At 39.2% G+C, this 17,860-nt stretch overlaps 1 protein-coding gene across 2 annotated transcripts in view; it reads left to right on the plus strand.

Annotated features, from left to right (window-relative positions):
* The first annotated feature begins 2,665 nt into the window (after positions 1-2,665).
* Positions 2,666-17,860, plus strand: part of crlf1a (cytokine receptor-like factor 1a) — a 30,640-nt gene continuing 15,445 nt past the window's right edge. For both annotated transcript variants that reach the window (XM_041812135.1, XM_041812134.1), the window contains exons 1-3: positions 2,666-3,013; positions 11,356-11,634; positions 14,858-14,987. In XM_041812135.1, coding sequence (XP_041668069.1) covers positions 2,941-3,013; positions 11,356-11,634; positions 14,858-14,987 — 482 coding nt within the window. In that variant the 5' untranslated portion in view covers positions 2,666-2,940. The remainder of the gene's footprint in view (positions 3,014-11,355; positions 11,635-14,857; positions 14,988-17,860) is intronic.

Here is a 17,860-nt window from a genome sequence, read left to right on the forward strand (position 1 = left end):
GTGTTCACATACAGCTTCTTCTTTGTATGATACAGCTTTAACTTACATTTGTGGATGGCTGTGTTGACAGACAATAGTTTCCTGAAGTGTTCACAATTTTATTTTGAGGCAAGGTTAATTATAGTCGACTTAAACTTACTAGATAGCTAAAACTAAATTCAAAAAATCATTTTAGTTAACTAAAACTAAATAAGAACTAAGCTTTGTGAAAAACAAAAAACAAAAATGAAAACTAAGACTGTATAGTGAGCTTTCAAAACTAACTAAAATGAAATAAAAATAGAGACAAAATATCCTTAGTTTGGGTCTTTGACACAACCATACTGACTGGCACCTACACACAAGTATAGAGAGAGTAAAATGGCCTGAATTGATTGGTTAAGACTTAAAACACTGGTGGTTTTATGTCTTGAGTTGTATGCAAACATCATCTTTAAATAAATCATTCAGTGTCACTCAGCTCTAACCTGTATCAGAAAAAAATAAAACTGACACTAAAACTCATAAAAACTAAACTAAAATGAATCTTTTTTGCAAAATAAAAACTTTAAAGGTGCAGTGTGTAATATTTAGCCTAGTAGCATTTAGCTGGTAAAATAAAGCAAAACATTTCTAAGATGGTCTATCTAAATAAGTGTTTAGTCATCTAAATTAAAAAATACCAATTTAAAAAAAAAACAACAACTCAGAATAAACCTTTAATTCATACATAGGGAGGGTCCCCTCCATGGATGCCACCATCTTGGATTTTTACATGTTTCCATGGTAACATTAAAAAAGGAAAAAAGGATAAATAAAGTTATTGTGTTGTATTGTAATGTATTCACATTACAGATACACATTAAATTCAACTGGTTGCCATAGTTTCCAGCAGAGAAATGCAATCTAGAACCCACTTCTAGATGTTGGTATTCAGTTTTACACACTGCACCTTTAACTGACAAACCAGCAGTAAAAACTGATTAAAACTAAACTGACACTGAACAAAGTAAAAACGAAATAAAAATAAAAACTATTATAACCTTGCATTGAGGAACATTTTTCTTAAATTGTTTGACATTTTCAGACAGTGTTTTGCAGACTGGTGAACCTCTGCCCATCTTTGCTTCTGATCGACTCTGCCTCTCTAAAATGCTCCTTTTATACCCAGTCATGTTACTGCCCCCCATACGCATGTGAAGTTTTCAGTGCTGTTGTAGACTGGAGCTTTGCAAGATCAGTCTGCTTGATTATAGACATGGAATCTGGCCAGCCCATCTGCCATGCAGAGTAAAAAGACTGCTATACACACAGGTGAAAGATAAAGTCCAGAAGAGACAATGTGCTGTAGCCGCTAGCTTTAATATTACTGATAACCATCTGTCTAATAATAAAACCTAAATATTTTACATATGGGGCAAATCAAGTGTATATGGAGGAGAATTAGGGCCAGGAGTGAAGGAAAAAATAATGCTTGGCAATTAAAAATATATTCAAAATGAACAGAGAAAAAAAGGTGAAATTTCAAAAAATAAAGTCACATTTTCAAATATAAAGATGAAATACAATTTCAAGGACAAAAAGTCAAATGTCTAGGAAAAAAATTACAAGTGTAATTTCAGCATTAAAATTAAGAGTAAAGTAGAAATAAAGTTTCAAGATAAAAGTTGAATTGTTGAGGAAAAAATGTCAAGAATAAAGCTGACATTTTGCAAAATGTCTGCTTTATTCTTGACATTTTTAATTTTTATCATGTAACTGTATGTCATGTGGAAGAGGACGAGGGCCACTGAAAAAAGAGCATTTTTTTTACTTGTGAGAAAAAAATTCAGCATTCTGAGTTTAAAGTCAGAATTCAGACTTTTTTTTTTGCAAGTAAAGAAAAATAATTCGTCTCAAAATGTATTTTTTTCAGTGGCAATAATCCTCTTCTGTAATTTCATTTGTATTATAAAAATAAAAACCTTAATCTTGATTTTTCTACTTTATTTCAACTTTTATCTTGAAACTGTATTCCAGCTGTATTCTGAAAATGTCAAATGTTCTCTAAATGAAGACTCTTCTTGAATTAATTTTTTTCTCATAGTTTCGACATCATTATTTCCTCCTTCCCTCTGGCCCTTATCCTTTTCCCTAAGAGTAATGGGAGTTAGAGCCTCATTGTGCTGCCTTTTAACGTTCAGCTTCATTCATCTAATCATAATGCAGACCTGTCAATCAATTCTGAATCAAAACTGCACTCATAGATAAAATAGTGCAAGTGGGCACAGAGAGCTTTATTTGTGTGTAAAACCGGTCTGGCTCAAAGAGATAACTTAAAAGAGAGGGTGAAAAGAAAGAAAAAGAATGTTAAGGATTTGGAAATCTTTCCTGTAAATCTCGGTGACTCAACAGCCTCCTATGGTGAAAAACTGTACAGCATGGACCTGAGGCATGGAAAGAACCAGAGACAGAGTGATTCAGTAAAAGTGAATGGCCCTGAGTCTCCTACCAACCCATCACTAAGGGAGGGAGAGACAGAAAAAAAGAAAAAGAAGCAGCGAAAGGACGGAAAGAAGGGGAAATGACTGGCGACTGTGTGGGAAGAGAGAGAGAAAGGGAGAGATAGAGAGAGAGAGGGGAGGGGCCTAAAAAGTATGTACTTCTGTGTGATTGGGCTGCAGGAAGCATTAAGAGAGGAAAAGACTGGACGCTTTACACTCTCTCTTTCAGCTTTTACACAGGACGAGTGGCCTTATGGGTCCTCAGGAGGGACTTTTTCCCGCGGGTCACACGTTTCGTCGCGCGCCCCTTGACTCCTCAAAGTTGTCTCGTTCATAAAAATCCGAAGCACTCAGCTTGAACCCGGGCTGTTTTTCCTCTTCCCACTGTGCGTAATTTCTCTCCTGGATCGACAAGAAGGCGACACCACAACAACACGAGGACGAGGATTCAGAGAGGCACTGAACAAATCTGGGAAACATGAAAACCGTGCTGAATATCTGCCTGGTTTTCCTCATGCTCAGCAGCCCCGGCGTGCTGTCCTTGTCCACACGTAAGTTCCACACAGATGTCCATCGATGCGCAAAGTCTGGGTCTCACTGTGGGGAGCTATGGCTCAGAGTAGGGGGTGTCTGTTTGGTCCACTTAAGTCAGTTTATGTCATCAGATAATCTCACTGTAAACAACTTTATGTGTCACTTCAGGCGTGTGTCTAAAATGATACAGACTTTGACAACAGAACAGCACGTTTGAGCGCGTTTGTCAGTAGTCTAATGTACAGTAACATAAATACATGATAGGAGCACTGCTTGAGAAGTTTATAGAATACAACCATAATAAGACTACTTAGTGTGTTGTTTTACTGGTTCAGAAGGCTTATAGTCAGTGCAGATGAAGTCCAAGCCTTAATAGGGCTTTTACATGAATATTTGTGGTTCATTGTGGGATATAAATACTATTTATAAGGCTTTAAGTCAATGCACTCATAACAGAACAGAGTGCTATCATATCAGACTGAAAAAAGGAGTAAGATGTAAGTTAAAAACAATGATCTGTGCTGAATAATTTTGTCGATAAATGTGAGGGCTCATACAGTTTTATTGTACATAAACATTTTTAAATGTCTTCTTCCTTTAATATCCGCCACCACTGCATTCAGGTCTTCCTCTAACCAAATCAGTGCAGCATGTCTTCTTCAGACAGTCGTCTCAGAACCGTTCTCTTCTTAACTTCTGACAAACGCTAAACGTCTTCCTTTGAGCACAGATTTGTTGTTAGGAAAAAGGAAAAAGTCACACCACGCCAGATCAGGTGAATATGGAGGGTGATCAAGCACTGTGATTTATGTTTTAGGCCAGAAATTGCTTCACCGAGAGCTGGTGTGAAACTATTTTTCCACAGTCGTGGTCTTTCTTTGGACTTTATCTTGCAATTTCACCGTTGACCTCTCTGGAGCACAGTCCTCCAAAATGATACCCTTAATGTCAAAGAAAACAATCAACATGGCCTTGAATTTTGACTTGCTTCATCGTGCTTTTTTCAGGATTAGGGGCAATGGTGTTTTCCAATGCATTGACTGCTGTTTTGTGTCAGGATCGTATTGGAAGTTTCATCGTACGTCTCTTGCGTCAGAAGTTTCAGGACAACTTTGGCACACACTTTGCTGTGTTCAAATTTTAATGCACAATTTCCCGAACTGTCCCTTTATCAGTGGATTTTCTCGATGAATTTTTTGACGTGCATGCTCAACTTTTAAGCTAATCCAACCTTTAATATATAACGCTCAGTGTGGCTTTGAGCCACATGGTGTTATCCTCAAAAGCACAGTCTCATTATTTAATATACCTCGTAAGTGTTTCAAAAACTTGAGAAAAAAGCCCCCACACCTCTTTTTTCATGGCCAGGTTGTGGAAGTCGTACAGCAGCACAATTTCTCAACCTTTGATGACAACACAAGGCCCAACAACTATATTTTTATTGTATACTGAGAACTTTTAATATCGATGCACCTCTTATTAAAAAAGTTTAGTCTTGTTTTACCAAATCCACTTCAACTTTTTCTTTTATCTGCTTGTTCTAGTCTCACTCATAAAAACAAGAACAGACTTAACAGCACTGTAAAACTACAGGGACAAACTTTGATGAGCTCTCCCTCCTTTATAGATTAGAGTCAGAAGGAAGGCCAAAGCCATTCTTGTTGATCAGAGTCAGTCTCTGTCTTGTGAATAAACACTGCTTCTACCAGTAGACCAAGATGATGTAAGAGTTCATTTATTCCAGCTTCCACTGCCCTCAGTAAAACTTATCAGTCCTTATAGAGACCTACATCTGCATGTTTGGTAACCTGGCTTTGTCACGGATTTTCTGTATGTATTGCTGTATGTTTTAATTTCTTCTTTGCTAGCTTTTAATGAATTGCCCCTCAGGGATAAGAAACCTTAATCTTAACCTTTGACAAACTGGAAATTTAAACAGGATGTTGGGTCACTAGAAACATATTAAAGTGATGTTAATACGGGGTAAAAAATAGCTTTTAAAACCAGGGGTGCACAGTGTTATCAGCATGGTAAAGGTAATTAGAAGATGTGAACATTGTAGTATCAGTCTATATTGGCTGTACTAAAATTTATGAACTTTGAGAGAGGACCAATAGACCTACATCAGCTGACATCTTTTTCTGTATTCGTCCACATTCATTACACTTTAAAGTGAGTTTAAGGGCAGAAATTTAGGTACTGGTATTGGCCAAAATTAAATATTGGCATATATTATGGGCATCCCTGATTAGGATGGAGTGTGATAACAAAGCCTGAGCGTCTATCAGACGTAACACTTGTTGCAGGAAATATAGACCAGTGTTTATGATTTAGCAGTTTTAAAACATGATCAAAACTAGTTATACTAACCAGGGTTAGACAGAGTGTTAATCCTAGTAGTATCTGAACTCAACCCAGACATTAAATTCCATATTATTCAAATCGATAATTCAATACAAAAGATAATCAATAGATAATTTAATAACAAACATAAAAACAATTCAGGCATAAATGAGGGAATAAAGGTGATATGAAATTAAGGGTGTGACAGTTTTCTTGTGGAAATTAGTCTTTGTTAAATTCAGATATGACCTACATCAGCGGTTCTCAAACTTTTCAGCCCCCAAGAAGAAGGTGCCAGAGACCAGGTATCATCACTGTACCTGAAGGTGGTTAAAGTATAGTAGAACACAGCCATGCAGATTTCAAGAAAAGTCATGAACAGACTTACATTTAAAAGATTTTTTAAACATTGTTTTGATTTTAGTATAAATCTCAACCAAATGACCATGTTTTACTAATTCTATGCATGTATTTTTTATAAAAACGGGCAATTTGAAACTGTTTTTTAAAATTTTTGTTTTTGTTTTTTGTTTTTTTTTGGAAGACATCTGGTGACCCTTCTCAGTGCCTTGCAATTCCCAAGGGGGTCCCGACACCCACGCTGAGAACCACTGACCTACATGGCCAGTTTTTAAGATTTTTTTTGAATAAAGCTTTGCCCGTCAGTGTTTATTATGGACATAAGACTGAAGATCCATCAAAGAAAGGATTAAAAAAAAGCTTTTGATAGGGATGTACAGTATTGGATTTTTGCTGATTTCTGATATGCGTATATTCACAGATTTATTTCTGCTGATACTGACATCTAAATGTGATTCAGACCTACAATTTAAGTCCTTTAAACAGATTTTTTTAAAGACTTAGGGCGGATCAATTAACAAATTTCAGTACTTAAAACTCACTTTAAAGTGTAAGTAATGATGATGAATGAAGAAGTAGACTTCAGCTGACGTAGGTCTGTTGGTCCAGACTATAAGTCCACTTACTTATTTCTTTGCAAGGCCAATATTTACATCTGATGACTCATTTACAGTCAGTATTTACTCCTGATAAGCAGATTTTTATAGCCCAAATATTGGTTGTAAATATTGGCAGAAATGGTCATATCTGCTGACACGATATACTGATAATGTAATAATGTACTTTTTGATGATATCAGTTTTTGTCCTTAAAAACTTTTAATGTCATCCAAAATCTTTATCAGGAGGTCAGACCAGGAAATAGTTGGAAATTAGAATAGGCTAATCAAATTGGAATCGATGTATCTCTGGTTAGGGTACTACAAGAGCACAGTCTTCAAAAGATTCCTCTTAATTTGCTCTGAAAGTGCTCTACACTTGTTGATGTATTTAACTTTAAAATGTACAACTTCACCCCATTAGAAAGTTCAGAGTGTGCATGGTACAATCACTGCCTCACTCTAAGCCAGGAAAAACCTGTAAATGAGGGTAAAAATCAGTCCAATAGGAAGATTCACACTTGGACAAACTCTATTAGAAAGATTATTTTCTACTTTGCCTTACGTAATAAGGCCTCACTTGCCTGTTAGATGCTGAAGGCTAAAAAAAAACCCACGACAAACTCCACTTTGTCCACCTGACACCTTGTGTTATTGATGCTCTCCTGCTGAAGTATAGCTGTTGTATCCCTGCAGAGAAAACTCAACTCCCAGGAGGCCGAATTTCAACAAGTCAGCCCATAATTCGTTTAACACATGGAGGGCGAGGAGAGGGGGGGCTTTACGGACCGCAACAAAACAGTGACATCACTTGCTCGGGATTTTGGAGAATGTTAACTGGCAGCTTAATGCACAGTAACATAAATAAATCAAAGTTATGTCCGCTTCCCAGTTTAAGTGGCTGGATTAGTTTTTATGGTGAGCTCACTGGCACAGAGCAGCTCGTCTGAAAGGATCCTCTGTTATTCATCCTGTTTGAAAGGCTCTAATAAATGAAAGTGTAGTTTCAGGGGATTGGAGGAGACAATGGGCTGTGATCCAAAGCTACCCTGCTGTTTATTACACGGCCTAATTGGTCGTTACTATTTTATTCACTGTAATAATGGAGGGTGCTTCCCTTGCTCTCACTGTGTTTTGTGGTTTGCAGATGAGACTGAATTATAACAGTTTGAATGTGGAACTTTCCTGCTAACATGCAATTAGCTTTTAGTGCAGCTCATAATTTTTAGTTTATTTGTCCTATTAGTGCATAAAGAAGTATTTATGTTGGATGTGATAATTTTGTACTAAGTGTTTCACCCTTAAACACACAAACCCCTGACAGAAGACAGCAGTAGAACTTCACACCTTTCAAGTTTCTCCTGCTTGCTCTGATTTATTTGAAATTCTCAGGTAATCTCTCCCCTCTTCTTAGTTAAATACATCAAATGTAAACTTGAATTAAAAAGCAATCAAAAATCCCCTCCATCTCTTTTAAGTCTCCGTTGCACGGCTCATTGTCACTAAATGTTGCGTGACTTCTTCCACTTGGCTCGTCCTCGCTGGCCCCTCAAAACGTTCCACATGTAGGTCTATGACAGAGCACTAGAGGAAAGTATCACTCTCTTTGAGGTCCTGCATGGACGATTGGAGCGTGATAAGTCCTTTAGAAACAGGAAGGCATGTCGTGTAACTTTTGAGGACTTACAACATTCAGAAAAGTGTTTTCAGACCGTTAAAATGTCATTGGAAACCTCCGCTTTTCTCCACACAGCTTCAGCCTCTAGTAGTGGAACTAAGCTCCAAGCAGCCTCTTCAAACAAATAACATTTACACGCCATTTCCTGCAGTGAATGTGTCAAGTAGAGACAAAACACCGCTGTAATCATGTCTTTCAGTAAAGTGTTTGAACTGTAAAATTTGGGAAGTTAAGGGGCTACTCTTCACCTCCTCTTTGCTCCAAATACATAAACACTGCTTGTTATTCAGCTGGATCGGCATATTATTGGCCAATCACAGCCGCCTTTGAGCTCACAGGATCCGGTAACAAAGAAAACCCCTTTTTTTGTGCTAATTGTATGTGTTTGTTTGTGTGAGGAAGTGTTGTGTCAGGGTTATGATGTGAAATCAATGTGGAGAAACGGCTGAATTAACTTCTTCAAAGGCGGCTTCTTCATAAAGGAGAACACACAGTGTCTGTCATCGTAAGAAAGGCTGGCAGCTGAAAAGATGTGGCCCCCAGGCAAGGATTTGTAATGGTGAAAGTGTTGGCGTCCTGTGCGTTGCAGAGGCATCATGTTTTCCATGGTGGGGCTTCTTAGGTGGGCAACATTTTTAAGAATTTTTCAGTCTGAGGAAATAAACTCTCTCCAAATCTCTGTTCATTGCATTGCCGTGTTAATATTTTCCCATTCTCGTGCTGTATTGACATGGCATGAGAGAAAACAGTCTTCCGCTGGTTGCTTGTTTTTACTTAAGAAGATTGAGACCATTTTTTTCCAGGAGAGCAACACATCAGAACAAAATAACTCAATTACCCACAGCAATCATGCTACCCTGAAACTTATATTAAAAACATTCACAAACATTTTTTATTCAAATTTACCATAGAAATTTAGTTTTCTTCAGAGAAACAATTGTTTTGCCCATTTAAACCCACATCTGGGTAATTCCCTCGCCAGGGCTCTTAATCAAAATAATATTGAAATATAACGAGCAGAAACTTGCTCAACTACGGCCTGGACAATTTCCTAAATATCATATCAGAGTATTTTTCTTCTCCTTTATGGTTTGCTTTCGCGGTATAACAAAATTAAAATAGGTAACACATTTAAATGCATATTCAGGTGTTACAGACCTCCTTCACCTTAACCCTCAGGCCCTTCTTTAAAAAAAATCACACTTTTCCCCTCAAGGCTCTTATTGGTCACTGGATATGTTTAAAAGTATTTCACATTAAAAAAATGTTTTGTTTTTTTTTTTCGCTCAGAACAAGCTGTTCCTGTGTCTGTCCTTAAATGTTGCTGAGTTGTCTGACTCCGCCCCTGACTACACCCCTCTCAGGAAATGGATGTGGCTCTCCTGATCCTCCTCTAAACTTACAGCTGAGAGGAGGATCAGGAGAGGAGGGCGGGACTTTCTTCCAAGTGGGGAGAGCCAACCCAACCTCTGGGCAGTGCTAACACCCCACGTGACATCATGGCTGATACTTGGGGAATTGTCGACAGGCCAGGGGCACGTATTTTTGCTCGAAAAGCCTGAAAAAGTGTCTTTAGCATAATATGTGACTTTTAATCAATTGTGATTACTCTGGAAACAGATCTGACCAATCTGTATCCTTGAGGAGAATGAGGCGGTAGCTAAGGGCGGGGTTTAGTTGTACTGGAAGCTGATGGCAATGGCTGCCATCCTTGTATCAGCAAGTTCAGATATTGATATAGTATAGCATCTGCTTTATCAGAATTGGACCACATTTCTTTATGAAAACTAGAGGTGTCACAACTCATCGATGTACATCAACACATGGATTGGTTGATTGATGATCCAATGAGATCGATGGAAAGTTAAAACATTGATCTAAATTGATGCTTCAAGCTATGCTTTTATTTTGAAATTCATCCCCACACACCTGTTGACAGTTTCCACCCCAGTCAGTGTCCTCAACAAGCTAGCTTCAAGCTAGCCAACTAGTGGCAGTGGCTTAAACTTCTGCGGCTGAGGGACAGATGGTATCCTCTGCTTTCTCGGCTGTGTGGACATGGTTTAAAGAAATGGGAGTAAAAATCGTTATTGTAGTGAAATGCAGGTCTTGTTGTCAGAGATGTCTTTATGAAATACAAAGACCCCTAAATAATTTAATTGCAGAAAAGGTTTTTTTCCTGTAACTGTATGAAATTTGTGCATAAAATTTTCTGGTATTGATCGCCCTTATATCAAATCGAATCAGAATCGTATCGTGGTAGATTTTGTTATATCGGAAAATATCAAGCAAAATAAATCTGAAGCCGATCAGATGAAATCCCCCAGACTAGTTTGTCAAAATGTGAAACTTGTGAATCGCTCAAAAAGGCCAAAATTTGACCTTAAGCTGTTTGCAGTGCTCTTCCTGAACATTTTAGAGAATGACTCCAAGAGACTTTTTTCCTCACGTAATCATGATACATATGTGTACTGATTTCCATGCCTTTAGCTCTTACCCAGTCCGCTATCTCACATTTGGGGCCCCTGTGAGGCCCCTGCTTGATGGACCTGCTCAATTCCACCAAAATACAAAAACTTCCAGTGGGAGACAATTTTCTGTGAAGTTTGGTAAGTTATTGAGCATGTGCAAGCCCCCAGATTAGAGATTCTTCTGCCAGAAAAACACATTCAGATACAGTAGGGTCCTCGCCAACCCTAGGTCAGTGTGTGGGCCCTATTGATTCCCCCCTAATTGAGATATATTGTAAATCAATCACTATTTCTACATGGAAGTTATCATTCTTTAATTAATGTGCATCAGCCTTTCCCCAAAGTTAAGTATGCTGCAGCCCAGTTTAAGACCTGATAATCTTCTGGTGCCCACTGGGGAGTTCCTCTGGGGCCCCCTTAGTGGACCCCAGCTCACACATTAGGAAGCACTGATGTAGATATTTCAGTACAAAAAATTCTACATATTTAAAATTCTCCAAGAATATGTGATAAAAATGGCTAAAAGTAAATCATTGATTTATTTTATGACTTTCCTGTAAGGGTCTTCTGGAAAAGGAACCCAAAAATTGTTGGCAAAAACAACCAGCAGCATGGAAAAACTGGAAGCAAAGTAAGGGAGATAAAGAAGGGGAAAAGCTTTAGAGATACTACAGGGCTAAAGTGATTTAGTATGATGCAAGCATATTATTAGAAGGCATAAAATGGGTTAAAATGGTCAAAATAAAAGCAGCAAAGGCCAAGATATTCTATAGGCCAAGACCCCAAAACCCTGGATCCTACAGTCCATCAGGAGGGCAGTTATTTTTTGCCCACATATTAAGTATATTGAATGCATAAACAGGCCTTTTTATTTGAAGTCATTCACCGTCTCCTCCTGCCCTCTTTCAGATGTAGCACTAATCTACCCCCAGGACCCCGTCCTCCGCATGGGGTCCAACCTGACGGCCAGCTGCTGGGTCCACCCTGACCTCGGCATCCACGCCAGCTCTCTGTTCTGGACGCTCAATGGTCAGCAGCTGCCCAGCTCCCTGTACAGAGTTCTGAGCCCGACCAACCTCAGCGTTACACTGGCAGGACTCAACGCCTCCAGGCAGACATCCGGAGACAACCTGGTCTGTCATAACCACAAGGGACACATCCTGGCTGGATCCTGCCTTTATGTTGGCAGTAAGTTCTTCATAGGTGTATGATTACTGGGCTTTGTTTCATTTCTAGAGGTTTGTGTGATTGGATTGGGGAAATAAACAGTTAGAAAAGGAGAAGGGGTGTCCCACACTGAGAAGTTAAGGGAGGGAGCATGGGAAAACAACAAGTAAGTAAAGGGCAGATTTTTAGTGTCCCAACACAGTCAGGTTGTATTTTATGTTTGGTATTCCTGCCTTCAGGCAAGTTAGAGGCCTCCTGTGTGGTCCATTACTCGCACTATCACTCATAGGGCATGGGTCACATTAGACAGACACGTGTTTCTACTTCTGTACTTATGAGGATCAGCATTTACATGATTAATTTCTAACCACCAAGTTTTTATTTTTAGACTTTTATGTGAACATACTTAGGAGAACCACAGTAATTACATGTGACAGTGTTTTTTCAGTGACAGCCAAATTTAGTTAAAGACTCTGGGAAATTTACTGCTCTCCTGTTGAATACTGATAACATTCTCATGTTTTAAATCACAGCAAAAAGCTTTGCATGGCATTATGAATGAGTCTTTCTTTTCTTGACTTTTCCTGTTGTCACTATCACAACCCCAATTCCAAAAAAGTTGGGACATTATGTTAATTATAGATAAAAACTGAGTATAAACATTTGCATGAGTAGAAAGCCATATTTTATCCACAACAGAACATAAACAAAATATCCAATGTTGAAACTGAGACATTTACCATTTCATGAAATTATTAGCTCATTTTGAATTTGAGGGCAGCAATACATCTCAAAAAAGGAGGGACAGAACCATGGTTCCCATTGTGTAGCATCCTCTCTTCTTTTAACAACAGTCTGTAAACATCTGGGAAATGAGGGGACCAGTTGCTAGAGTTTTGGGGGAGGAATGTTGTCCCATACTTGCCTTAGATAGGAGCTGCTCAACAGTCCTGGGTCTATTTTGCCCTATTTTTCATGTTATGATGCTCCTAATGTTTGCTATTGGTGAAAGGTCTGGACTGCAGGCAGGCCAATTCAGCACCCAGACTCTTATACTGTGAAGCCATGCTGTTGTGATGGATGTGGTGTATGGTTTAGCATTGTCTTGCTGAAATATGCAAGGCCTTCCCTGAAGGAAATGTTTTCTGGATGAGAGCATTGATAGTGCCTTTCCAGATGTGTGGGCTACCCACAACATAGGCACTAATGCAACCCCATACCATCAGAGATGCAGGCTTTTGAACTGTGTACTGACGGCTGGTCCCTCTCATCTTTAGTCAGCAGGACATGACATCTTAGGTTTCCAACGTGAATTTTGATACTAGGAATGAGTATTGAAATCCAGTACTGACATGGTTACCGGTACCAACACAATAAATACCTACTGGAATGAATTACAACACAGATATCAATACTTTGTTTTTATACCTGCCACCCCAATGCAACTCACTATCATCAAAAATGAAATGCACACTATCCCATGTTCTACCAGGATCTTTTCTAGATATTTCTGCAAATCATTTAAGATACCCAGACAACTTAAATTTTTCCGCTGACTTTCAATACACTTTTCTTCTCTCCAAAGCATCAGTTCAGGCACTGATTAGGAACCAGAACCATATAAAAAGTGTCAATTTTGCACCGATATCAGTTAAAACCCAAACGATACCCAACCCTAGACTCATCTGATTACAGAACAGTTTTCCATTTTGCCTCAGTCCATTTTCAAGAGCTTTGGCCCAGAGATAACAGCAGCGTTTCTGGTTTATGTTCACATGTGGCTTCTTCTTCGCATGATACATCTTTAACTTACATTTGTGGATGATACAGCCAACTGTGTTGACAGACAATGATTTCTGGAAGTGTTCCTGAGTCTCTATAGTCATTTCCAGAATCGTGCCTGTTTTTATTTCAGTGCCACCTAAGTTCCCAAAGATCATGAGCACTCAGTACTGATCTTCAGCCTTGTCTCTTGCACACATAGATTTCTCCAGATGGTCTGAATCTTTTATGATATTATGTACTGTAGATGGTGGGTTCCTCAAAGTCTTTGCAATTTAAAGTTGAACATTTTCCTGACATTGTTCAACAATTTTTAGACACAGTTTTCACAGATTTGTGATTGGTTACTTCTTACAGACTCCGCCTCTCTAAAATGCTCCGTTTATACCCAGTTAAGTCACTGACCTGTTGCCAGTTAACCTAATTAGGTCTAACACAGCTCCATGTGTAGGCCTTTATGCATCTTTGTTCAGTACTGCATGAACCTGAACTTAAAGTCGGACTTAGGAATTATATATAAAGCCTTCACCAGCTCCACTTGTCTCTTTCTTGAATGTTTGACCACCATTGTTGGGCTTCATTACACCAGAGCGAAGGCGCAACTTGACTGAGACTGTAAAGCAGTATTATAGTCTAGGGTGGTGTTGTCAACTTGGTTTGTAGATTTAAATTTCTACAAGTTTAGGTGTTAGCCTCTGTTTGCAGACTTTGTGCTAAGCTAGCTTTACCATGGCAGCTGGCTTTTGGCAAAACTTTATGGTACAGTAATTCCTCAAAATGACACACCATAAACACAATATATCCTGCACATTTGAACCCAAGCCTCAAGGGATAATTCTGGTTTTCACACATTTAGTCCAAGTTAATTTCAATCAACGCCATGTTTACAGAAGTTATAAACAAGCCAGATTAAAGGAACCACTTTGACCTGAAGCTAAAATTTAAGTGATCTGGAAAGATTGGAAATAATTCTTCACTGTAAGAATGCAACAGGTGTCAAGTTAAAACTTTCAAGGAGTTCAAGAAGTGTAACCATATAAAGAAATGTGTGCTTTCTTTATTTCATGCACACAAAGACTCACGAGCTCAGACACAAAGAGAGATAGTCTGGACCCTAATCTTTGTGCGACACTGGCGTTGAGCACCTTGTGTTCTTAGAGACGAGGAATGTTGGCAGGGATCCTGAGTCTGACCAAATCAGAGAGCACACACACCAATTAAGACAAAAAATAGGCCATTTTCAGGGGAACATCACCAGTGGGTGAGTAACACAGGAGGACAGGGCTGTAACCCTCTCTAACCCTACTTCTTCCCTTCATCTGTTCTTCTTTGTTTTATCTTTTCACTGGCTTTTATTGTTGTTTCATTTACTTTCTATTTTTACTTATCTCTACCCCTCTCTCAGTATTTTCATACCCCTCTGTATTCCCTATCTCACCATCTACCCTTTTTTCTGTCCCAGTGCCTCCAGAAAAGCCGGTCAATCTGACCTGCTGGTCCAGGAACACCAAAGACCTGACTTGCAGCTGGGCTCCGGGAGGAAAAGGAGAGACCAACATTAGCACACAGTACAGACTCAAGTACAAACTCAGGTATTTACACACACCACAGATACATTGAATTCGGTCATTCACTTCACAACAAAATAATAACTGGCTTTGTTTTGGAGTCACTGAGGCAACTTTTTGATCACGATTAAAGCCATTTACAAAGTCAAAATAGACCCCTTTCTGTCACTGTCAAGAGTCAGAGCACACTGGCATAGAACATCTGTAAATGACATTAACTTGCCACTTCAAAAACCCTTAAATCATTTATTTTAAAGAAAAGACTGAAATATCACATTAGCATAAGTATTCAGACCCTGTACTCAGTACTAAGTCGAAGTATCTTTGGCAGTGTTTACAACCTTGGGTCTTTTAGAATATGATGCAACAAGCCTTGCACACCTTGATTGGGTGTTTCTGCCATTCTTCTTTGCAAATCCTCTCAATCTCAGTCAGGCTGGGATCACTGATGGACAGCCATTTTCAGATCTCATCAGAGATCTTCGATAGGGTTCAAGTGAGGGCTCTGGCTGGGCAACTCTAACCCACTCACAGTTGTACCTAAGCCACTCCTGCATTGTCTTGGCTGTGTCCTAAGGGTCATTGTCATGTTGGAAGGTGAACCTTTGGCCCAGTCTGAGGTCCTGAGCACTGTGGGACAGGTTTTATTGAGGAAATCTCTGTACTTTGCTCCATTCAGCAACCCTGAACAGTCTCCTGGCCCCGAATGCTGAGGAACACCCCCACAGCATGATGCTGCCACCACCATGCTGGGAAGTTGATAAGCAATGTTTGATTTCCTCCAGACATAACATTAAGAACTATGGCTGAACATTTCAACCTTGGTTTCATCAGACCAGAGAATCTTGCTTCTCAGAGTCTGAGAGTCCTTCAGGTGCTTTTTGCAAACTCCAAGCTTTCATGTGCTTTTCACTGAGGAGAGTCTTCCGTCCTGCCTATGTGCCATAAAGGCCAGATTAGTGAAGGGCTGTAGTGTGTAGTTGTGCTCCTGGAACTTTGTCCCATCTCCACGCAGGATGTCTGGAGCTCAGTCAGAGTGACTATCAGGTTCTTGGTCACCTCTCTTACGAAGACCCTTCTCCCCTGATTGCTGAGTTTAACCCGGCGACCAGCTCTTTGAAGAGTCTTGGATGTGCCAAACTTCTTCCATATGAGAATTATGGAGGCCACTGTGCTCTACAGAATCCTCAGAGCTGCAGAGAGTTTTGTAGCCTGTAGGGGTCTGAGTACTTTCTGAATGCATGTGTCTCCAGCCTTATTTAATCCACCAGCCCAAGCCGACACAATGTTGACATACCTGGGATTTGTTACAGAACAAGAGCCTTTAAATACACTTAATGGCTAAATATCAAGCAGATATGCTGATAGAGTTAGGTTTTTTTGTAGGGGAAGATAGAGGTAACAGTTTTTAATGCTTTATCAGTGTTATCAGCTGAAACAAGCAAGCTAAAATGAGAACCTTGTAGACATCAAGCAAACTCTACTGTTGGTTTCAGGGTTTGATTAAGAATGAAAAGTCAACTATTTTCATTTCAAAACAGCACATTTTTCCTCACAGCTGCTTTTTGTAGAAAACTTGAGAATGAAACAGCAATCGTCTTCCACTATTGGCCAGAGGTATGCAGCAGTGTGGCAGAAAAAGGAGATCTCACCAGTCTTCTATTAAAGCATTCTGTACTGCTTATTAAAGCAAGTTGGATGAGGGCTAAACCAGTATGTTTGGCATATGTCACACCACATGTTGTTCTGCTGCTCACATTTGTCTGTGGTTGCCACTGTGTGAACTTACCCAAATCTAATAAGATGGAGTCCAACATTTGGCCAACTTTCCATATAGTAACATCCAACAGACAGTTTAGCACGGAGGGGAAATGCTAGGTAACCCCACAGAGTAAAGTAGGTGTGATATCTAATGAACAAATTCCCATAGTTTTGGGTAGAGCCCCCTGATTGAGTAATTGTATGCATATCTAAAAATATTTACATAAAAGTAGTCCAATTTAGAATAAGAACACAGTCATTAGGTGAAATATGTGCTGGAATCAAAGTAAAGTTTAGAAAATCTTTAAAAATCAAGTCTGTTCTTGCTGAGTGCAAGTATGCTTCAACCACCTCGAAGGATGGTAGGGGTCCCCAGCCTTTGATGCTGTAATTTGAGGGTTATGGGCCGAATAAAGTTTGGGAACCCCTGGGGTAGAGAATGGCATAAAGGAACCACATCATAAAGTCTTTGTATGAACTACAGAATCACTCTTTAGTGGCTTGAGCTCAGAATAAAGAAAAAACTAATTAGATGAAGTCGGCCATGCTGAACTGTGATGTAACAATTCAGTTTGGAGGGGTTCAACCATAGGTCAATTGATCAAATTTGTTGGTACCCTCACTTATTATTAGATAACAGCAGAGACATTTGGTGGTTATTCCATTAGAATAAGAATTACAACCACTAGGTAAATCCAATCCTGGGGTTGTAATAGGTTAAATGTCCAACTTGTTGTCTTCATTGCCAGCTTGAAATCAGCATACTTCACGACATGTTTCATGGTACTTTCATGCCTCAGAGAAATACGATGCAAGCTAAATCTGAGCTGGAAAGTGGATGAAATATTCGATCTCTTTGGCAGACCTTCACTGTGAAAAAATAAGCCCAGCAGTCGCTTGAGGGCGAAAGAGCTTTATTTATTAAAGAGCCAATCTTATTAGAATTACAAAAACATCTTTTTTTTTGTCTGGGAACGTTACATTTTGGAAATGAGTTTCAGATGGGCTGTCAGTGCTGTTCATATTTTGTAATAATTTAATCATCAGTTGAAAAATACCAATAGGGAAATGACTTGACATGGAACACTATAGGGTTGGCAACTGCAAGGAAATTTCTTACAACAGTCACCTCGGTG

Source organism: Cheilinus undulatus, linkage group 18 (genome assembly GCF_018320785.1).
Source record: "Cheilinus undulatus linkage group 18, ASM1832078v1, whole genome shotgun sequence".
In the NCBI taxonomy this organism is placed as follows: domain Eukaryota; kingdom Metazoa; phylum Chordata; class Actinopteri; order Labriformes; family Labridae; genus Cheilinus; species Cheilinus undulatus.